We start from the raw sequence: 17687 nt of genomic DNA, 5'->3' as shown, positions 1-17687 counted from the left end.
TGACTCCATTGTATGCTCTTGCCTCCTTTGTCAAATATTAATTGAGCATAAAGGCTTGGGTTGATCTCTGGGTTCTCTGTTCTGTTCCATTGGTCTATATGTCTGTTCTTGTGCCAGTACCAGGCAGTTTTGAGAACAGTGGCTTTGTAGTATAGCTTGATATCTGGTAGTGTGATCGCTCCAACTTTGTTCTTCTTCCTCAGGATTGCTGCAGCTATTTGGGGTCTTCTTTTATTCCAGATGAATTTTTGGAGAGTTTTTTCTAGGTCTTTGAAGTATGCCATTGGTATTTTAATGGGGATTGCATTGAATGTGTAGATTGCTTTGGGTAGTATGGACGTTTTAATGATGTTGATTCTACCAATCCATAAACACGGTATATTCTTCCATTTGTTTATGTCTTTATCTTTTTTTTCAGCGTCGTGTAATTTTTTAGTACAGATCCTTTACCTCCTTGGTTGAATTTATTCCTAGATATCTTAATTTTTTGTTGCAATGGTAAATGTACCTTCCATGTCTTTACTATTTTTCTTATGTTTTTTTCTATGGTGTACCAAGACAGTATCTTAGAGTCTCCTTGATTTTGGATTTGTCCATTTTGCTTTTAATTCTGTCAATTTTTGCTTTTAATATTTTACAGCTGTGTTTTAGATACACTCATATTTGTAAAGGTGATTTCTTCTTTTTCTATTATTTCCTATATCATTATTAAATGTCCTTTATTTCTAGAAATGTGTCATGTTTTCAAATCTGATAATTAGAATGGTTACAAAAATATTGGTGGGCTAGTGTTTGCATGGTAACTTTTTTCCATTCAATTACTTGTTGGTCTTATTTATAAAGTGTGCCTCTCATCGGTGATATATAGCATTTGGTTTGCATTTTCATTTGTGATGCAGTCTTAATATTTGTACTGTAATTTGGCCAATTCATGCAGTAACTGGTGTAGTTTTCTTTAACTTGATTTTTGGATCAAATATTTTAATAATTTCTTAATGGTTACTCTACAACATGTAGCAATACACATCTTTGACTTACTATTTTAATACAAGTAAATACTTTGCCCCTTCCCCAGGACTGCATTTTAACTCCACATACCCTCCACCTGCCTTTTTATTTTTGTTGTGATACATTTTCATGTTCCACATGATGTTATAATTATGTTTAAAATCTAATTTATATATATTTACCCTTTCTAGTGTTCTTAAATTCTCTCAGCATTCCATTTATCTCCTCATTTTTATCTGGATTAGCCTTCTTTTGTGGGGAGGATTTACTTTTATATTTCATTTAGTGAAGGCCCAGTAGAAACAAATTTCTTTTTCTTTCATTTTTGAAGTATTTTTATTTCTGTCTGTTACAGAATGCTGGGTTAACAGTTATTTTCTTTAGCACTTTAAAGTTTTTATTTCATTGTCTTATGATGTCATTACTGTTAAGAAATAGCCTGCTGGTTTTATTGTTGCTCCCTTGTAAGTGGTTTCATTTTTCTCTGGATGCCCTAAAATGTTTCTTTTTCATTCAAAACATTTATTTGTCTTTCATGGTTTGACTCTGATGCCATTAGGGTTTGTTTTCTTTGCATTTATTCTGCTTAGGTTTTCTTGAATTATTCCAGTTACAGTAAAGGTATTATATTGGGCTTTTAAATTTGTATTTCTCTAATAATGATTACTAGTAAAGTTCAATATTATTTTGATTTTGTTTTTTCCTTTCTCACAAACTGCTTTTTGAATTATTTTTACATTAACTTAAAGTTTTTAAGTAAAATTTTAAAATTTATTCTGGTGTTCTCAGAAATACTTTACAATGTTTTTCTTAACCTTTGAAAATAATCTGTGAAGATATGTTGTTGTTTTTTACTTAAAAAAATTTCACGCCCTGGCCAATTTGATCAGTGGTTAGAGCATTGGCCTGTGGACTGAAGTGTTGCAGGTTCAATTCGCCATCAAGAGTATATACCTTGGTTGTGGGTTCTCCAGCCTCAGTTGCTGGAGACAACCAATCAGTGTGCTTCTCTCACATCAATGTTTCTCTCTCTCCCCACTCCCTTCTACTCTCTCTAGAAATTAATGGAAAATATATCCTCAATGAGGATTAAAAAATAAATCAATTATTTGTTGTCAATTTAAAATCATAAGTTATGGATATAATTGTTGATTAATTTTTTTGTATCTGTTGTATAATGAATATCATTGTTTTTTAATTTAGAATGCACTTTTTTATAAGGCAGAACTTTACTTTTCTTAGTTTAACTTCTTGTCATGAATTACCTGTGTATGGCAATCTGAATAAATCCTTTTTTATGTTATTAATGGTAACTTTGTAATGACTCATATGTTGATAATCCTAGGTTTATACCAGTTTATTCTATCTCCAAGCATCACATCCTCAATACTAGTATAATAAACACGTTTTAACTGATGAATTTTGAAATAGAGAATAATACATAATAGAGTTTTTAATTTTTTATAATCTGTAATCAATTTCAGGAAAATTTGGAATATGAACCATATAGTTAACACTAAAACCATCTTGAATATAAGTAGATAATCTTGATGCTTCAATATCTTAGGGTCATCTTAATGAGCATTACTTACAATTGCTTACGTAAATGCCAGCTAATAAAGCATCCTGGTTAATAGTGTCTTGGATAGCCTAACTGTTGCTCTTTTGAACTCTTGAAAAGTCTGTAATACAAACTATTTAGAATTACTGGGAAATTTTATTTTTAATGTCATGTAGCAAAACACAGGATATTAAGGCCAATTAATTGTGTCGTTTTTTAAAAAATAGGACCACGTTATGTGGTACAAATAGGTGACAAAGTTATTGACTACAATGAAGAATTCCGCCTTTTTTTGTCAACGAGAAACCCAAATCCCTTTATTCCGCCGGATGCAGCTTCCATTGTTACTGAGGTTAACTTTACTACTACAAGAAGTGGATTACGCGGACAGGTATGCATCTATCATAATTTACCTGGGAGATCTTTTGTAGTTTTGCATACTCATTAGACTTTTTCAATGGGAAGCTATTTTGTTAAACTAATTAGCATTTAATCTTTTGAAAATATACTTTCAAGTTAGCATAAATCACTTGGGTTTATTTCATATATCATTTGTGTTAGAATTGTGCATTTGTTGCTAAAGTCAAATTGCTGATTCTTTCAGTATAACTTTAATTTTAAGTCTGTTTCCATCACATATGGTAAAATTCGAGAGATGGAAGAATCATAGAGATTATGATCAGCTACTTTATTTTTTTAATTGTAAAAGATGAAGTTTAAATGTGAACATTTCATTTAATTGACATACTTAGCTAGTTGAGGGTCTTTGATTCCCACTCAACTATTTTTCTTCATCAGAGCATACACACCTTTGAATTCACTTCATCTGTGTATGGTTTATTACTGCATGGATTTCAAAATAAAGTTTAATGTTCAGACATTTATTTATATACTTTCTCACTTATTTTTTTCACTTTAAACATATACCTGTTGACTTTTTGAATATCATCCTATTTTTTATTTATCTACCAATCGTAGATTTTTCCTCTTTTGATTTATATGATAGCATGTCTATTTGCTATAATTTTCACTTTATTGTAATTTTAAAGTCTTCTTTATAAAATGTTTTTCTTACCATATTATGTGACTCACCACATATATTTTTATGAACATTACCTTTGGATTTACTTGATGGTAATCTTATAAACAAAACAATGGGCAGATTATTCAAAACTTGGCAGAATTAATTGACAAAATTGCTCCTTTTATCTAAAAGCTCTCCATATTGCACAGCTGTCGTGGCTCAGTGGTTGAGCATCTGCCTATGAACCAGGAGGCACGGTTTGATTCCTGGTGGGGGCACATGCCTGGGTTGTGGGCTTAGTCCCCAGTGTGAAGCTTGCAGGAGGGAGCCAATCAATGATTCTCTCTCATCATTGATGTTTCTATCTCTCTCTTCCTCTCACTTCTTCTCTGAAATCAATTTAAAAAATATTTTTAAAAAGTCGAAAAGTAAATAATAAAAGCTCTCCATAGTAATTGCTGAAAGTCACTATTTAGATATTTAACAAAAACTAAGAGACAATACTTATATAACTTATTTTGATTATATGATTTATGACATACCAGTGTCATTCCCTAATTTGAATTTTCAAAATTAAGAATTTGACACAGCATTAAAAAACACACAGCAGCTTTATTAAGATTTAATTCACATGCTATACAGTTCACCGATTAAAAGGGTACAGTTCATTGATTTTTAGTGGAGTGCTTTTTCTTATGGTAACAACGTTTTGAAGAACAAACTTTTCCAAAGTCGTTGAGCTTTTTTTTTTTCCTCACTAACAATGTATGAGTGTTCTACTTTCTCCACATTCTAACCAACATTTGTTATTATTTGTTTTTTTAATTGTAGCCATACTAGGTAATTGGAGTGATATATCTCACTGTTATTTTGATGATACAATGTTTTAAGTAAGATATCTCTCACTTCTTTATGTGAATACTTAACCATTAAAAATAGTAGCTTCCATACTTCTTATATATGTAATCTAAGTTTAGAATTAAATATTCCATATGGATATGTTAAATAATGTATTTTCTTCTACCATCCTGTAATATTTAACATTTTATCCATCAGATTAACTATTTTTTTGTCAGAAATAATTGTGAAGGTGTCTCATATATATACTAGAAAGAATCATGTGAGGTCTTGTAGGATTTGGTCAAACTCAAGGCCTGCTTGTGGGAAGTTTTTATTTTGTTATGTTTTCTTTAAACTATATCACTAGAATAACATTGATATTAAAATTTCTTTTAAGCTTTTGGCTCTAACTATTCAGCATGAAAAACCTGATTTAGAGGAACAGAAAACAAAACTATTACAACAGGAAGAAGATAAGAAAATACAGTTAGCCAAGCTTGAGGAATCTCTCTTAGAGGTAAAATTTAATTATTCAAGATATTTTTTATATTACCTTTTTTCCTTAATAAATATAAGTAAATATTTTTTTTAATTAATAGTACCTTCAGCATGTTTTTGGTTGTGTAAAAGACATATCAATATATATCTTAAAATCAAAATTCAAACAAAAAAATAGATATTTTGGAGTACAAGACTTTAAGAAATAATGTTTAGCAAAAAAAGAAAAGAAAAAAAGGACCAACTCATGGACCTTGGCAACAGTGTGGTGATTGTGGGCAGGAGAATAGGGGGTTTAGTGGAGGTGGAAGGGTATAGGGGGGATAAATGGTGGTGAAAAAATTAAAAAAAATAATGTTTAAGATAAGCAATTTTTAATAAACACTGTCTTTATATTGGATTATTCACTAATTAATTATCTGTTCACATGCTCAGAATTTCAAGAAGCATTAATAGGTAGCATGAGATTATAATTTAACTTGTAACATTAAGTATTTTTTATTAGATTGATAAATTAATGTATATGCAATGCTTTGATGATATAGTATAAAAATTTCCTATATCATTCTTATAGGCTGTAAAAGGTTGAAATTGTTTTAAAATAACATAAGTTCTCATAAACATCATCAAGTTAATTTTAGTTAATATGAGCTTCCTTTAATTGATTACTTTAATTGATATTAATGATAACATTAATATTATTTTGTTAATTTTTCTACAGACACTTGCCACATCTCAAGGCAATATTTTGGAAAATAAGGATTTGATTGAATCTTTGAATCAGACAAAAGCAAGCAGTGCACTTATTCAAGAGTCACTTAAAGAATCTTACAAACTTCAAATTTTTCTTGATCAAGTAATTATTCCCTCTTATTGATCTTATAGCCTTTTTTTAAGCTTTTATGTTAATATTAAAAATGTACAATAAGGACTTTAGGGTAATGGTGATTGCAAAAAAAGAAAGCTATTAATAAAACCAGAGCCTGGGGTCTGATTCTTAGTATTACAGAGAAGGTGATGAGAACTTGGCCTTGAGGATAAGACTGCTGGTCAGTATACCCCGCAGGGTTCTACTGGTGTCAGGTATACTGTTACCTGAAGTTCTAGAGTTTAAAATGAGCATATTAAACATGACTGTTAAAGCATCTTTGCACACCTGAAACGGAAGTTAAGGCAAGTGAAATATATTAGTTAAAAGAGTTATAAGCTTTTTTCCCTACTAAAAACATTTTTTTACCTATGTATCCTGGACTATGTGATTATGATGGTCTGAACTATTTTCTTACAAATGGTTAAAATCTTTTAAACTTTTTTTGATATTTCCTTTTGTAAAATTCCAACCTCCTTTCAGTATAATACATTTTTTTCTCTTCTGCATTCTACTGACTGAGCTTTGCTTGAAGAAAATAAGACAACCAAACAGATTAGTGTTATGTATCGCAGGCTGCTAACTGACCTTCTTTCATTCTTTTCCTTTCACTTAAATAATGTTTTCAAATTTTTAGTTCAGTATTTTTCATCTATTGCTCAAATTTTATAATTATATATTATTACTTTTTTCATTTTGGCAAGAGCTCTATAGACACTGGAATAAGAGCAGACTTACAGCTCCATTCCAATCTTGTTTCCCCGCCTTCTCTAAACTTGGCAGATGTCATGATTGTCATCCTATACCTAAAGGAATGTGAACTTTCTTTGCTTTCTTTTTCTTAACAGGTGTTGCTGAGTCACACACATAATTTCACCAGTATCGTATTTGTAATCCTGGGGCTTTGATGGAGAACCTTCTCAGAGTTCCATTCAGAGCCTTGACCTTGAGGCCATTTAATCCTCTGATTCTCTCATTTTTATAATTCTTAAACTTCAGTCAGAATCAAAGCAACAGTGGTTATTGACTCTTTCTATATTTATGTTAAACAATGCTAGATGCTTTATTATCTTAATGTGGCCACCTGTTATAGTCTTCTTCACTCTAGTTCCATCAATAATCTTGCTGGAACTAGTCCCACACACTAAATTCATGGTTCTTTTTTTTTTGCTGCAGGGATAGCCTAGCAGTGTCCTGCCCTCTTACATTATCTAAACTGGTTCTCTTTTGAAATGTGAAATTGCATTGTTTATTTTGTGATCACAATGGTTTAGTTTACCATTCCATCTTACTCTCCCTAATACGAGTGCTCGTGGTCCTCATTAATATTAACCCACGAACCACTTCTCGCTTTGTAATATGTGAGGTAGATACGTATTTAAAATATATTTCCCTCAATTTCATAAAAATAAAAACCAGATCTTGCTAGTTCTTTTAGTTATAAAATTCTGTGATTTGTCATCTTCATTCATTGGATGTGTGTAGAAATAGTAAGGCTGTGGCTGGATATATGCATACTGGTCTGTAGGTGGCAGTAAAACACTATTACTCAGGTGTTTTGTGTTTTTGTTTTTTTTTTCTCTCCCAACCAATGATCCACAGGAGCGGGATGCCTATCTTCCTCTGGCTGAGAGTGCCAGCAGGATGTACTTCATTATCTCTGACTTGTCCAAAATTAATAACATGTACCGTTTTAGTTTGGCTGCATTTCTTCGACTTTTCCAGAGAGCTCTGCAAAACAAACAGGTATGCTATTGGTTACCCTATAGCTGAGACTGAATAAGACAGACCATTTTACTGGCGATTAATTTATAATTTTCTGAGCAAACTTGTTTGGAATTATATTTCAAAAGACTACACGTAACAATTTTAAACTATATTTAGAAGAAAGTACCTCCTTTTTATGTTAATAAACTGTCCCTATGTAACAGTCTTCTGCTTTTATGTTAATATTAGTGACCCAGTGCATGGATTCGTGCACATTGAAAGGAAATTAATTAGAAGGTGATCTATGGGGTGGGACTGGGTGAGATGGGCCAACCTCTTGCAGTCCCTTTCCAGCCAGCTGGCTGCCCCTGGGGCGGCGCCGCGGCTCGAAGGGCATCTGCGGAGTGAGTGGGGCCCCTCTGGCAGGTGGGGTTCCTCGGCCTGGCCTGCGGGGATTGGGCCGAGATTGGCTCTCTGACATCCTCCAAGGGGTCCCGGAGTGTGAGAGGGCACTCTGCAAAGGTGCTGTCATACAGCATGTGGAATGCAAACCCAAGTGTGCAATAAACTAGATTCGGGGAAATCTATTGATTCAATGCAATCCTTATTAAAATACCAACAGCATATTTCACAGATCTAGCACAAACTCTCTAAAAATTTATATAGAATTTAAAAAAATCACCCAAATAACTGCAGCAATCCTGAGAAAGAAGAACAAAGTTGGAGGGATCACAATACCAGATACCAAGCCACGGTTCTCAAAACGGCCTGGTACTGGCACAAGAACAGACATATAGACCAATGGAACAGAACAGAGAACCCAGAAATTGACCCAAGTTATTATGCTCAATTAATATTTGATGAGGCAAGAGCATACAATGGAGTCAAGACAGTCTCGTCAATAAATGGTGTTGGGAAAATTGGTCGGATACATGCAAAAAAATAAAACTAGACCGCCAAATTATACCATACACAAAAATAAACTCAAAATGGATAAAGGACTTCAATGTAAGACAGGAAACCATAAAAATCTTAGAAGAATCCATAGGCAGCAAACGTACCTGCTCTTGACCTGGAATTGAACCGTGATCCTTTGGTGTGTAGGTGGATGCTCTATCCACTGAGAACACTGGCCAGGGCTATACTGTCTTTTAAAAAAGCATTCGTATATGTAGACAACTTTCATGTCAATAAATATAAAGTTAAACAATATTTTTGAGAGATTGTGATGCTATACCATACTTTACCTCCTATATGGACATTTTCCTGGTTCCTTGTGCTAAATATCATATGATACCCAAATTTGGCAGATTAAAACTGTTTTTCTTATGCTCATGGATCCTGTGGGGCATTTGGTTAGGGCAGAATAGGGATGACTTCACAATGTCTGGCACCTCAGTTAGAAAGACTTGAGAGTGGAATTTGGGGGGCTGGGGAGAGGTTTACTTGGAGGTCTGGTGCCTGAGGTGGGAAGACTTGAGGATTAGGGCTGCTGACTGCTGCACCTGTCCAGGAGATTTGGCTTGCTCACAGCACAGAGTCATTGGATTTCTCATATTACATCTTAGAATGCCAAACACGTGTATTCCAGTGAACAAGGTGGAAGCTGATTTGCCTTTTACAACCCAGCCTTGTGTTAGTGTCATTTCTGCTGAATGTTATTAGTTGAAGTAGTCACATGCTTATCCAGATTCAAGGGGATGAAGGAACAGACTTTACCTCTTGATGGAAGGAGTGTCAAAAGATTGGAGGTTTATATTTTAAAACAGCTACACGCATAAGTTTTTTATTTTTTAATTTTTTATTTTTTTTTTAGTGTTTCACTTCTCCAATTATTTTTCTTAGTTTAATGGGGCAAAAATGCACATTTGTAAGCCTTGCACAAATATTGTCTAATTATCCTTTGAAAATATATGCTATCGGTATCTTATACTGATGCAGAGTGCTTTTTTCTATCTATACCTTTACCAACAATGGATATTTTATATCTTTGTGTAATTGTCCTATCAGGTAATTGAAAATATGGTATTGTATTTGCAATTCTTTGATAATTTATAAGATAAAAATCACTTGTAAGATAAATATCACTTTTAAAAATACATTTTTAAGAGAAAATTTATTCTTCATAGTTTTTGTTTCTGGTATAATACAAGGTGGGTGTTTCTTAAATTATTTTTGGGGTGGGAATAATTGTCTTTAAATTAGGGAACAAAATGTTATATTAAAGTAGGTTTACATAAATCTATTTTTCCAAGGAAAGATTATTTATTATTTATTATATTAATATTTATTGCAGACTCACTATGTATCAGACATATTCTTGGTGTTGTGTTATATAATCAGAACAAAACAGGACAAAAATTCTTATCTTAATGGCTAATTAATACAGAAAATCTTCATTTGATTATAAAAGATTAAAATTTTACTGATTTTTTTCACTATGTCTATCATTTGAAGTTGCTGTTATATTCAAAATTGAAATAAATGGCACCTAATAAAGAGCTAGTGCTTTGGGCTATGTTGGTTAGCAAAAATCTGTCCACTCAGTCATGACAGACAATATCAGCATTTCTGTCTTACATATTTGTTTTTTTTGTTTTGGCACATATTATTCATAGTTTTTGGACAATTACTTTTAAAAATTTTTATTGTTGACAGTATTGCATATGTCGTCTTTTCCCTCTCCCCCCGCTCTGACCTCTTCTAGCCCACCCTGTCCCTCCTCCAGCCCAAGCCTTCACCACCTTATTGTCTGTGTCCATGGATTATGCATATATGCATACAAGTTCTTTGGTTTATCTCTTCGCACTCACATACTTAAATATGTAGAATAAAAACCTTACCTTCCAATGTTTTGAAAATCCATTGGATCTTGTCGGCATGGTAGTCTGTCTCACAATAGAGTATCTTTTAGTGGATCCAGATTTCAATTTCACATGTGATCTTTGGTAATAAATAGTTCAATGAAGATGAGTTCTCTCTCAGTTAGAACATGCTACCAGCAAGGCCAGAAACCTAGGTTTGCCACATCTGAATGCCAGTTCATGCTGTTTTCTACCAATTTCATACATTACATTGCTTATCCTGGGAGTGTTTCTCTACTGATAAAATTATTTTATTAGTTTGTTTTTTTTTCTTGTCAATTATAATTATAAGGAAACAAACAAACTTAGTCTATATATTCTTTAAGTGCTCCCTGAAGAGAAATGTAAAAATCATATCACATTTAGGAAAAAGACCAGCCTTCACAACCTCCTCCCCTCATTTCTACCCCAAGCCATTTTTCATGAATCAAAGGAAATAGCCATCAATGTCATTTTTTCAAATCATGGCGATCATGTACACTGGAATTACAGAAGCAAATGAAAGCACTAAAGGTGTGTATGAATTTTTGCAGCACCAATATCAAAGTTATTGCTCATCCTATTCAATCTGGAGGGTAAGGTTTAAGATAATTTAGGTTCTTATATTGAGGATGAGAAAATTCTTGATAGAGTGGTTCTGGTCATACTGTGTTGGGGCTGGATTGGTAAATCTATAATAATAAAAGCGTAATATGCTAATTAGACTGGACGAAGCTGGGGCTGTTAGGGAAGCCCGGGTCCGGGTGCCAGAGGGAAACCGGTGCTGGCAGCCAGGAGAAGGAAGGCCTACTTTTGCACGAATTTCGTGCATTGGACCTCTGGTGATAATATAAGTAATGAGATGGTTTTAAAACAGACTGATGTAGTATTTTTAATTCCAGTAGGAATCAAAGTGGTATGGTAAAAATTAACTCATATTGTATTATTGATGATTGATTGTAATTTTCATTTATTAAAAGTTTAAACTGTCAAAAAATTCAACTGAGTAAATTTGAAGATCTAATTAGCTTTATTAAGTGATTCATGAATTGGAAGCATCCCATCTAGCAAGTAGAAGGGCACTCTGATGGGTTGTACAAAATGGAAAGTTTTTATAGGAAGAAGGGCGGGGCAAGGAATCTATTAGGAAAAGAAAAGAAAGGATCTTTTAGTCCAGGACACGGCAGGGCTTTTACATGCAGATCGCCTCTTCTTCCTTTGTGGGGTGTGGGAGAAATTATGCCTGTGTGACAGATCACCTTACTGGTGTTTGACCAAAATAAAACTGTACACTGGTTGATTAAGATTACATTTCTGATAAAGGTCATAACCACAATTAGGTCAGGTATTAAATCAAGACTTGGTGTCATAGGCTTTAGCACAAGTGACGCCATTCTGGGTCTCTGGTTTCTATACACTGAAGAAAAAGATATCAATTTTTATTGTATTAGTATACAAGTTTAATGCACTTAGTTGTTTAGTCCTTTAAGTTTGATTGCCAAAGTTAGTTGTTCCAGAATCAGCTTTGACTCTGGAGGAATAATTTATAAGTGTGATTAAACTATGGGGTACTTTTGAAATCTTTATAAATTTTCAATTTTCAAATTTTAATCTACAGGATTCTGAAAATACAGAACAGCGAATCCAATCTCTGGTCAGCTCATTAAAACAGATGGTCTATGAATATGTATGCCGTTGTCTATTTAAGGTAAGAAATGTTATGTTTTTCACTTATAAAATACTACTGACCCTTGATTTAATATTGTATTACAGTTAAAATATGTAACTGTTGGCCTACTAGAAAGGTTATGAGATTGGCATTTCTGACATTTTTCCAGAATAATATTCATTACTATCTAGATGTCTTGCAGCCTTTTGGGATAAGTAGGGAGAAAAGTGGCAAGTGAAGAAGGGAGAGCAAACACTGGTTAGCTGACTTAGTTCCCGGAATTCCAGTAGCCACTGACGGAGGAAACTAGGATGGATTATGTAGGTCATTCTCTAGCTAGGTTTTCTTAGACTCAGCAGTATTGAATTTATTTGTTGGGGACTGTTTTGTGCATTTTAGGATATTTAGCAGCATTCTCTGGCCTCTACCAACTCATGCCAGTAGCACTTCCATTCCTTCTGTTGTTACAATAAAAAAATATTTCTGGACATTGCCAAATGTCTTTTGGACTAGGGACAAAATTGGCTCCTATTCCTGGTATTAGGAAATAAACTAATGCTTGATTCTGAGTTGAGAGAAATTTGTCATGGAAGTCTTCGTATTATAAGGTCTCCACAGGATTATACAATGAAACATTTTAGATATTTTGAATATTATACAAGGGCTTTTCATTTAGAAATTTAAAAAAATATCAGTCTTTGCGTATAGCTTAAGATAAGTTGAAGAATTTTGTAAGGACAGCTAAGTGAGAAATAGAGTTATTGTGGGCCAATTATATAAGCTTCTTAGAAAATCTGGAAAAAGATATAGTTAATATATTCTTTGGAAAAGAATATTAATTTTAATGATTAGAATGATATTGTTGAGCATCTTTACTTGAGACGGAATAAATCCTTCAAAGTGCAAATACATACTAGTAGATAAAGTTTTTTTTAATGTTCTTTATATTTTGTTGTGTTGCATCAGGTCCTGAAGATCTTCCCATAAGCATAAATATGTTAACCTCAATATATTTAGTGACTCTGAGATATTTCCTAATATGGTTATATACTACTTCATGTAACTAATGCTTTATTGGTGGATATTAGACTACTTATTTTTGAAATTATGAATGACTACAGTGAAATCCTATGCAGTATATTCATCTTTATATACATGTATAAGCTGGTATTTCTGTTCAGTAGATTTCTCGATGAAAGTATAATTTCTGGTCCAAGGATATACACTTTTGAAATTTATTTGAATGTTATCAAATTGCCTTCTAAATTTATACCAGTTAATTCTCTCACCCACAGAGTAAGGAGGCTCTCTCCTTCCCTGTGTCCTAATCAATCCTGGATATTAACCATCTTTTTAATTTTTACCAAGTTGCAATTTATAAATATATTTGAAATTCTCTATTATTTGCAATTTTTGTCTTATAAATATCTTATATTTAAAATTCTCTATTATTTGCCATTTTTGCCTGTTTCCCATATTTGTCTTTTATCCTGGCATTTTAAAGAATAAGCTTTGCTTTATAGAACAAGTCTACTTTGTTGTAATTATTGTTTTTATAATTTATTTCTTAATCATTAGATTTATTTTTTCACTTCTATATTATTGAATTTGTATGATTAGCTTTTTAGTGTAGCTTTAATCTTTTTTATTTTCTAGTGAACATATTAAGACTGCAAAGTTTCATTTTGTCACTCTCCTAATATTATATTTAATGCCTCTGCACTAAGATAGGCTGTGATTTATGAAAATATTATGGACCTACCATTATCTTAAGGTGCCCCCCAAATATGTTTTGAAAATAGATATGTTATAAATAAATATTATTCTTGAAAAATGTTTTAAGCCAAACGATAATATAATATTTTTATTTATTCCAAAAATAGTAGCCTTTTTTTTGGAAAGATGTTTCATAACTCTTTATTAATAACATAGTTTTGGACCCCAGTTAAATAAAAAATTTTAGTAACTTTTCTTATTAGGAGTTTCTTGTTTGTTTCTAATCTACGTATTTCTATATTGGTTTGTATATTCTTATTTTATTTTTAATAATGTAAGTATTCCGATATAATAAGTATTTAGTAATGAAATGATTTAAGACATAGGGGTGGGGAACATTTTTTCTACCAAGGGCCATTTGGATATTTATAACATTATTCATGAGTCATACAAAATTATCAACTTAAAAATTAGCCTCATATATTTGGTCAAACATTTAGTTAACTCACCCTAATGCCTTGGCAGGACTAGACCAAATGATTCTGTGGGCCTTTTATGGCCCACGGGCTGGACGTTCCCCACCCCTGAATTTTATGATACTAATGAAGTGTACTGGGGTTATTTCTCTTAAGTCACTTTAACTTTTAAAAATATGTTTGTTAGGATAAATTCAACATTTTGATGCAGTTGGAGTTAGTTTGTAAGGTTTAACATTCTTAACATTTTTAGTACTTAATTGGAATTTTTCATTGCCTATATTAAGTAATACTTCTCTATGGTGAACAGCTTAAAACCACTTTTTTAAAAAAGCTATGGTTTATAATTCTTAAGACATGTTTTTAATTGATGATGGAATGTTTTATAAAACTCATATTTTATTTTGTTCAATATTAAACTTATTAAACATGAATTGAGCAGTCTATAGAGTTTCAGTGGAGAATAAAAATTCAGAAAGCTCAGTAATTGTAAAGCAATAGGGTATATTTCTAAGACTTAACAGTATAATATTACTTAGGATAGAACTGATCTCATAGTTTAGTGAAAGCTGCTTGGGTTTTAGCCCTCAGCGTCACATTAAACTGGCTGCCAGAATTTCCTCCATGCTGATTTTGCTGCTGTGTTGGTGACAGCAGTATGGCAGCAGTGACTCTGAACTGGAGAGAGGCTGGGGTTATTAGTATTCACATCACACTGAAGTGAAAGCAACTTGACCTGGAATAGAAAATGATTGACTTGTTTAGATTTTTGGCTATCACTTACTTTTTCTTTTCTTAAAGAGATCAAAAGTGTTTATTTTAGTAACCTAAATATTTTAGACAGTTATAGGATAAGTAGCATATTTAGTTTCACAAAATTTATGATTATAATAAAACTGTTTATGAGTTAGTACCTTTAACATTTCTTCATCCAAATTTTCATAGAAGTTGTTGGAGCATTAGATAATTTACAACAATATTGGGCTAGAATACAAAAAAGGTCAGAAGGAAGGTTGGTAAAGCATATATTCTTACTATTTCCCTTTCCTCATGGAAGTATTATCTAAGATCTGAAATGGTATACAAAGAATGTTTGGTGAGGTATTAATAGAAGTTTTTTCCCTGAAGTCAGGTGTCTTCTGTGACCAAAAATCACAGAGAAGGGTAACCACCATTACGCATTTATTGACTACATATTACATGCCCATTTTTGACAGCATTTTGGAGTTTGGTCTCAGTAATCATCAACAATTAGCTCACCAACTCTGGTAGATAATCAGAGACCCACCGAGTACCAGAGCCTTGCCTTCTTTCCATAAACACTAGAGACTACGTTATTTTTCCTCAGTTCAAAGGAAGTAAGGGCTAATTCATTGTCCTCTTATACTGTGTGTGAATTTGTATGTATATCTACACCTATATCCTATCTAATAATAGACAAATATGCAAATTGACCACACCTCTGACACGCCCACAAGCCACGCCCACAAGCCACGCCCACCATCCAATCAGAGCGAGTATGCAAATTAACCCAAACCAAGATGGCTACAGCCACAGAGAGCAAGGTTTCCTAGGTAACAGAGGAAGCCAAGCTTTCTGCCAGCCGTTGCAGGCCTAAGCCTCCACTCAAGCTACAAAGTTTCAATTATAGAAGGTAAACAAATTCAAACAAATGGCGGCAGAATGGAGCTTGAGAGAGCAGGCTAGGGTTGCCGCCCTCAACAGGGGAAGCAAAGCTTTCCACACACCCTGGCCGGGCCCACCCACTTAAGGCAACAAAGTTTCAATTATAACCCCAACAGAAATGGCTGCGGGCCTCGGAGGGAGCCCCATGCTTGGCTCTGCTCCAGGCTACAAAGTTTCAATTGTAGAAGGAAAATAAATTCCAGATACCAGGGCCTCCGCTTGGGTTGCCAGGGGGTGTGGCCGGCCTGCAAACCACCACAGGCCCCTTGCTCAGGCTGCCCCACGCCCCAAGGGAACCCCACCCTGATCAGGGACACCCTTCAGGGCAAACCAGCTGGCCCCCACCCCTGTACCAGGCCTCTATCCTATCTAATAAAAGAGTACTGCCGAAACCGGTTTGGCTCAGTGGATAGAGTGTTGGCCTGCGGACTGAAGGGTCCCAGGTTCGATTCCGGTCAAGGGCATGTGCCTTGGTTGCGGGCACATCCCCAGGAGGGGGTGTGCAGGAGGCAGCTGATCGATGTTTCTCTTTTATCGATGTTTCTAACTCTCTATCCCTCTCTCTTCCTCTCTGTAAAAAATCAATAAAATATATTTTTTTTTAAAAAAAGGAGTACTATGCAGATTGATCATCACTGCAACACACAATATAGCTGCCCCCATGTGGTCAAAGATCCTGCCCCCATGTGGACACAAAATGGCCACCACAAGATGGCCAGCAGGAGAGGTCAGTTGGGAGGCACCCGGCCTGCAGGGGAGGGCAGTTGAGAAGGACCAGGCCTGCAAGGGAGGGCAGTTGAGAGGGACCAGGCCTGCAAGGGAAGGCAGTTGGAGGTGATCAACCCTGCAGGAGAGGGCAGTTAGGGGTGACCAGGCCGACAGAGGAGGGAAGTCGGGGGCAAACAGGCTGGCAGCAGCGTGGTTAGGGGGTGATCAGGCTGGCAGCGGAGGGAAGTTGGGGGCAAACAGGCTGGCAGGGGAGCAGTTAAGCATCAACCAGGCTGGCAGCAGAGTGGTTAGGGGGTGATCAGGCTGGCAGGCAGAAGCGGTTAGGGGCAATCAGGAAGGCAGGCAGGCAAGCAGTTGGGAGCCAGCAGTCCTGGATTGTGAGAGGGATGTCCGACTGCCCATTTAGGCCCGATCCCACCAGGATCGGGCCTAAACGGGCAGTCGGACATCCCTCCAGGAATCCCAGATTGGAGAGGGTACAGGCTGGGCTGAGGGACAACCCCCTTCCGTGCACGAATTTCGTGCACTGGGCCTCTAGTCTATAATAAAGAATTAACTATATTATTAAGTGATAAAGGCTTCAAAGTAACATATTTATTATTTATCATAATCATTTTTTTACTTTAGATAAAGGCTGCTGTTATAATCATTTTAAGTATCCATTAATTTATAAACTAAGCATCATAGTGGCTCATCCAGCTAATCATGGATCTTCTAATTTCTAAGAACACTATCCATTTCCCTTGCTTTTAATAATATTTTATGTCAAATGGTAGCTACTTCATGCAGGTGGTAGTTGGTTGTAACTTTTTTTTTTTTTTTTGCACATCTGACTGATGGCCATCTGCTTCCAGTTTTTACATTTTGAGGATATTTTTTACTCAGTGATTCACTATTGTAAATATGTTTGTTTTTCATTTACTTGCTTAATAGTTATCTAGTGAGTACTTGCTATATATATACAAGCATATATAACATATACTTTTATAAAATAATTCTTTTGTATTGTATTATTCAAGACATTATATCTTTCCTACAGAGGGGTGATTTTCATGCAGGCAA

General features: G+C 34.4%; 2 protein-coding genes across 2 annotated transcripts in view; both read left to right on the top strand.

The window, feature by feature from the left end:
• Positions 1–8138, top strand: part of DYNC2H1 (dynein cytoplasmic 2 heavy chain 1) — a 178840-nt gene extending 170702 nt beyond the window's left edge. Inside the window, exons 67-70 of the mRNA XM_079788478.1 lie at positions 2797–2960; positions 4831–4950; positions 5653–5787; positions 7402–8138. Coding sequence (XP_079644604.1) covers positions 2797–2960; positions 4831–4950; positions 5653–5787; positions 7402–7572 — 590 coding nt within the window. The 3' untranslated portion in view covers positions 7573–8138. The remainder of the gene's footprint in view (positions 1–2796; positions 2961–4830; positions 4951–5652; positions 5788–7401) is intronic.
• Positions 8139–10834: 2696 nt separating this feature from the next.
• The window catches only part of LOC307110208 (cytoplasmic dynein 2 heavy chain 1-like), a gene marked incomplete at its 5' end in the record, with an annotated part of 139458 nt that continues 132605 nt past the window's right edge, over positions 10835–17687 (top strand). Inside the window, 2 exons of the mRNA XM_079789201.1 lie at positions 10835–10945; positions 11968–12057. Of these exons, the coding sequence (XP_079645327.1) occupies positions 10835–10945; positions 11968–12057 (201 nt within the window). The remainder of the gene's footprint in view (positions 10946–11967; positions 12058–17687) is intronic.

This window comes from Cnephaeus nilssonii (genome assembly GCF_951640355.1).
Source record: "Cnephaeus nilssonii genome assembly, chromosome: 13".
Classification (NCBI taxonomy): Eukaryota; Metazoa; Chordata; class Mammalia; order Chiroptera; family Vespertilionidae; genus Cnephaeus; species Cnephaeus nilssonii.
The sequence above is the reverse complement of the archived record's forward strand: the minus strand, read 5'-3'. Positions and strand labels throughout refer to the sequence as shown.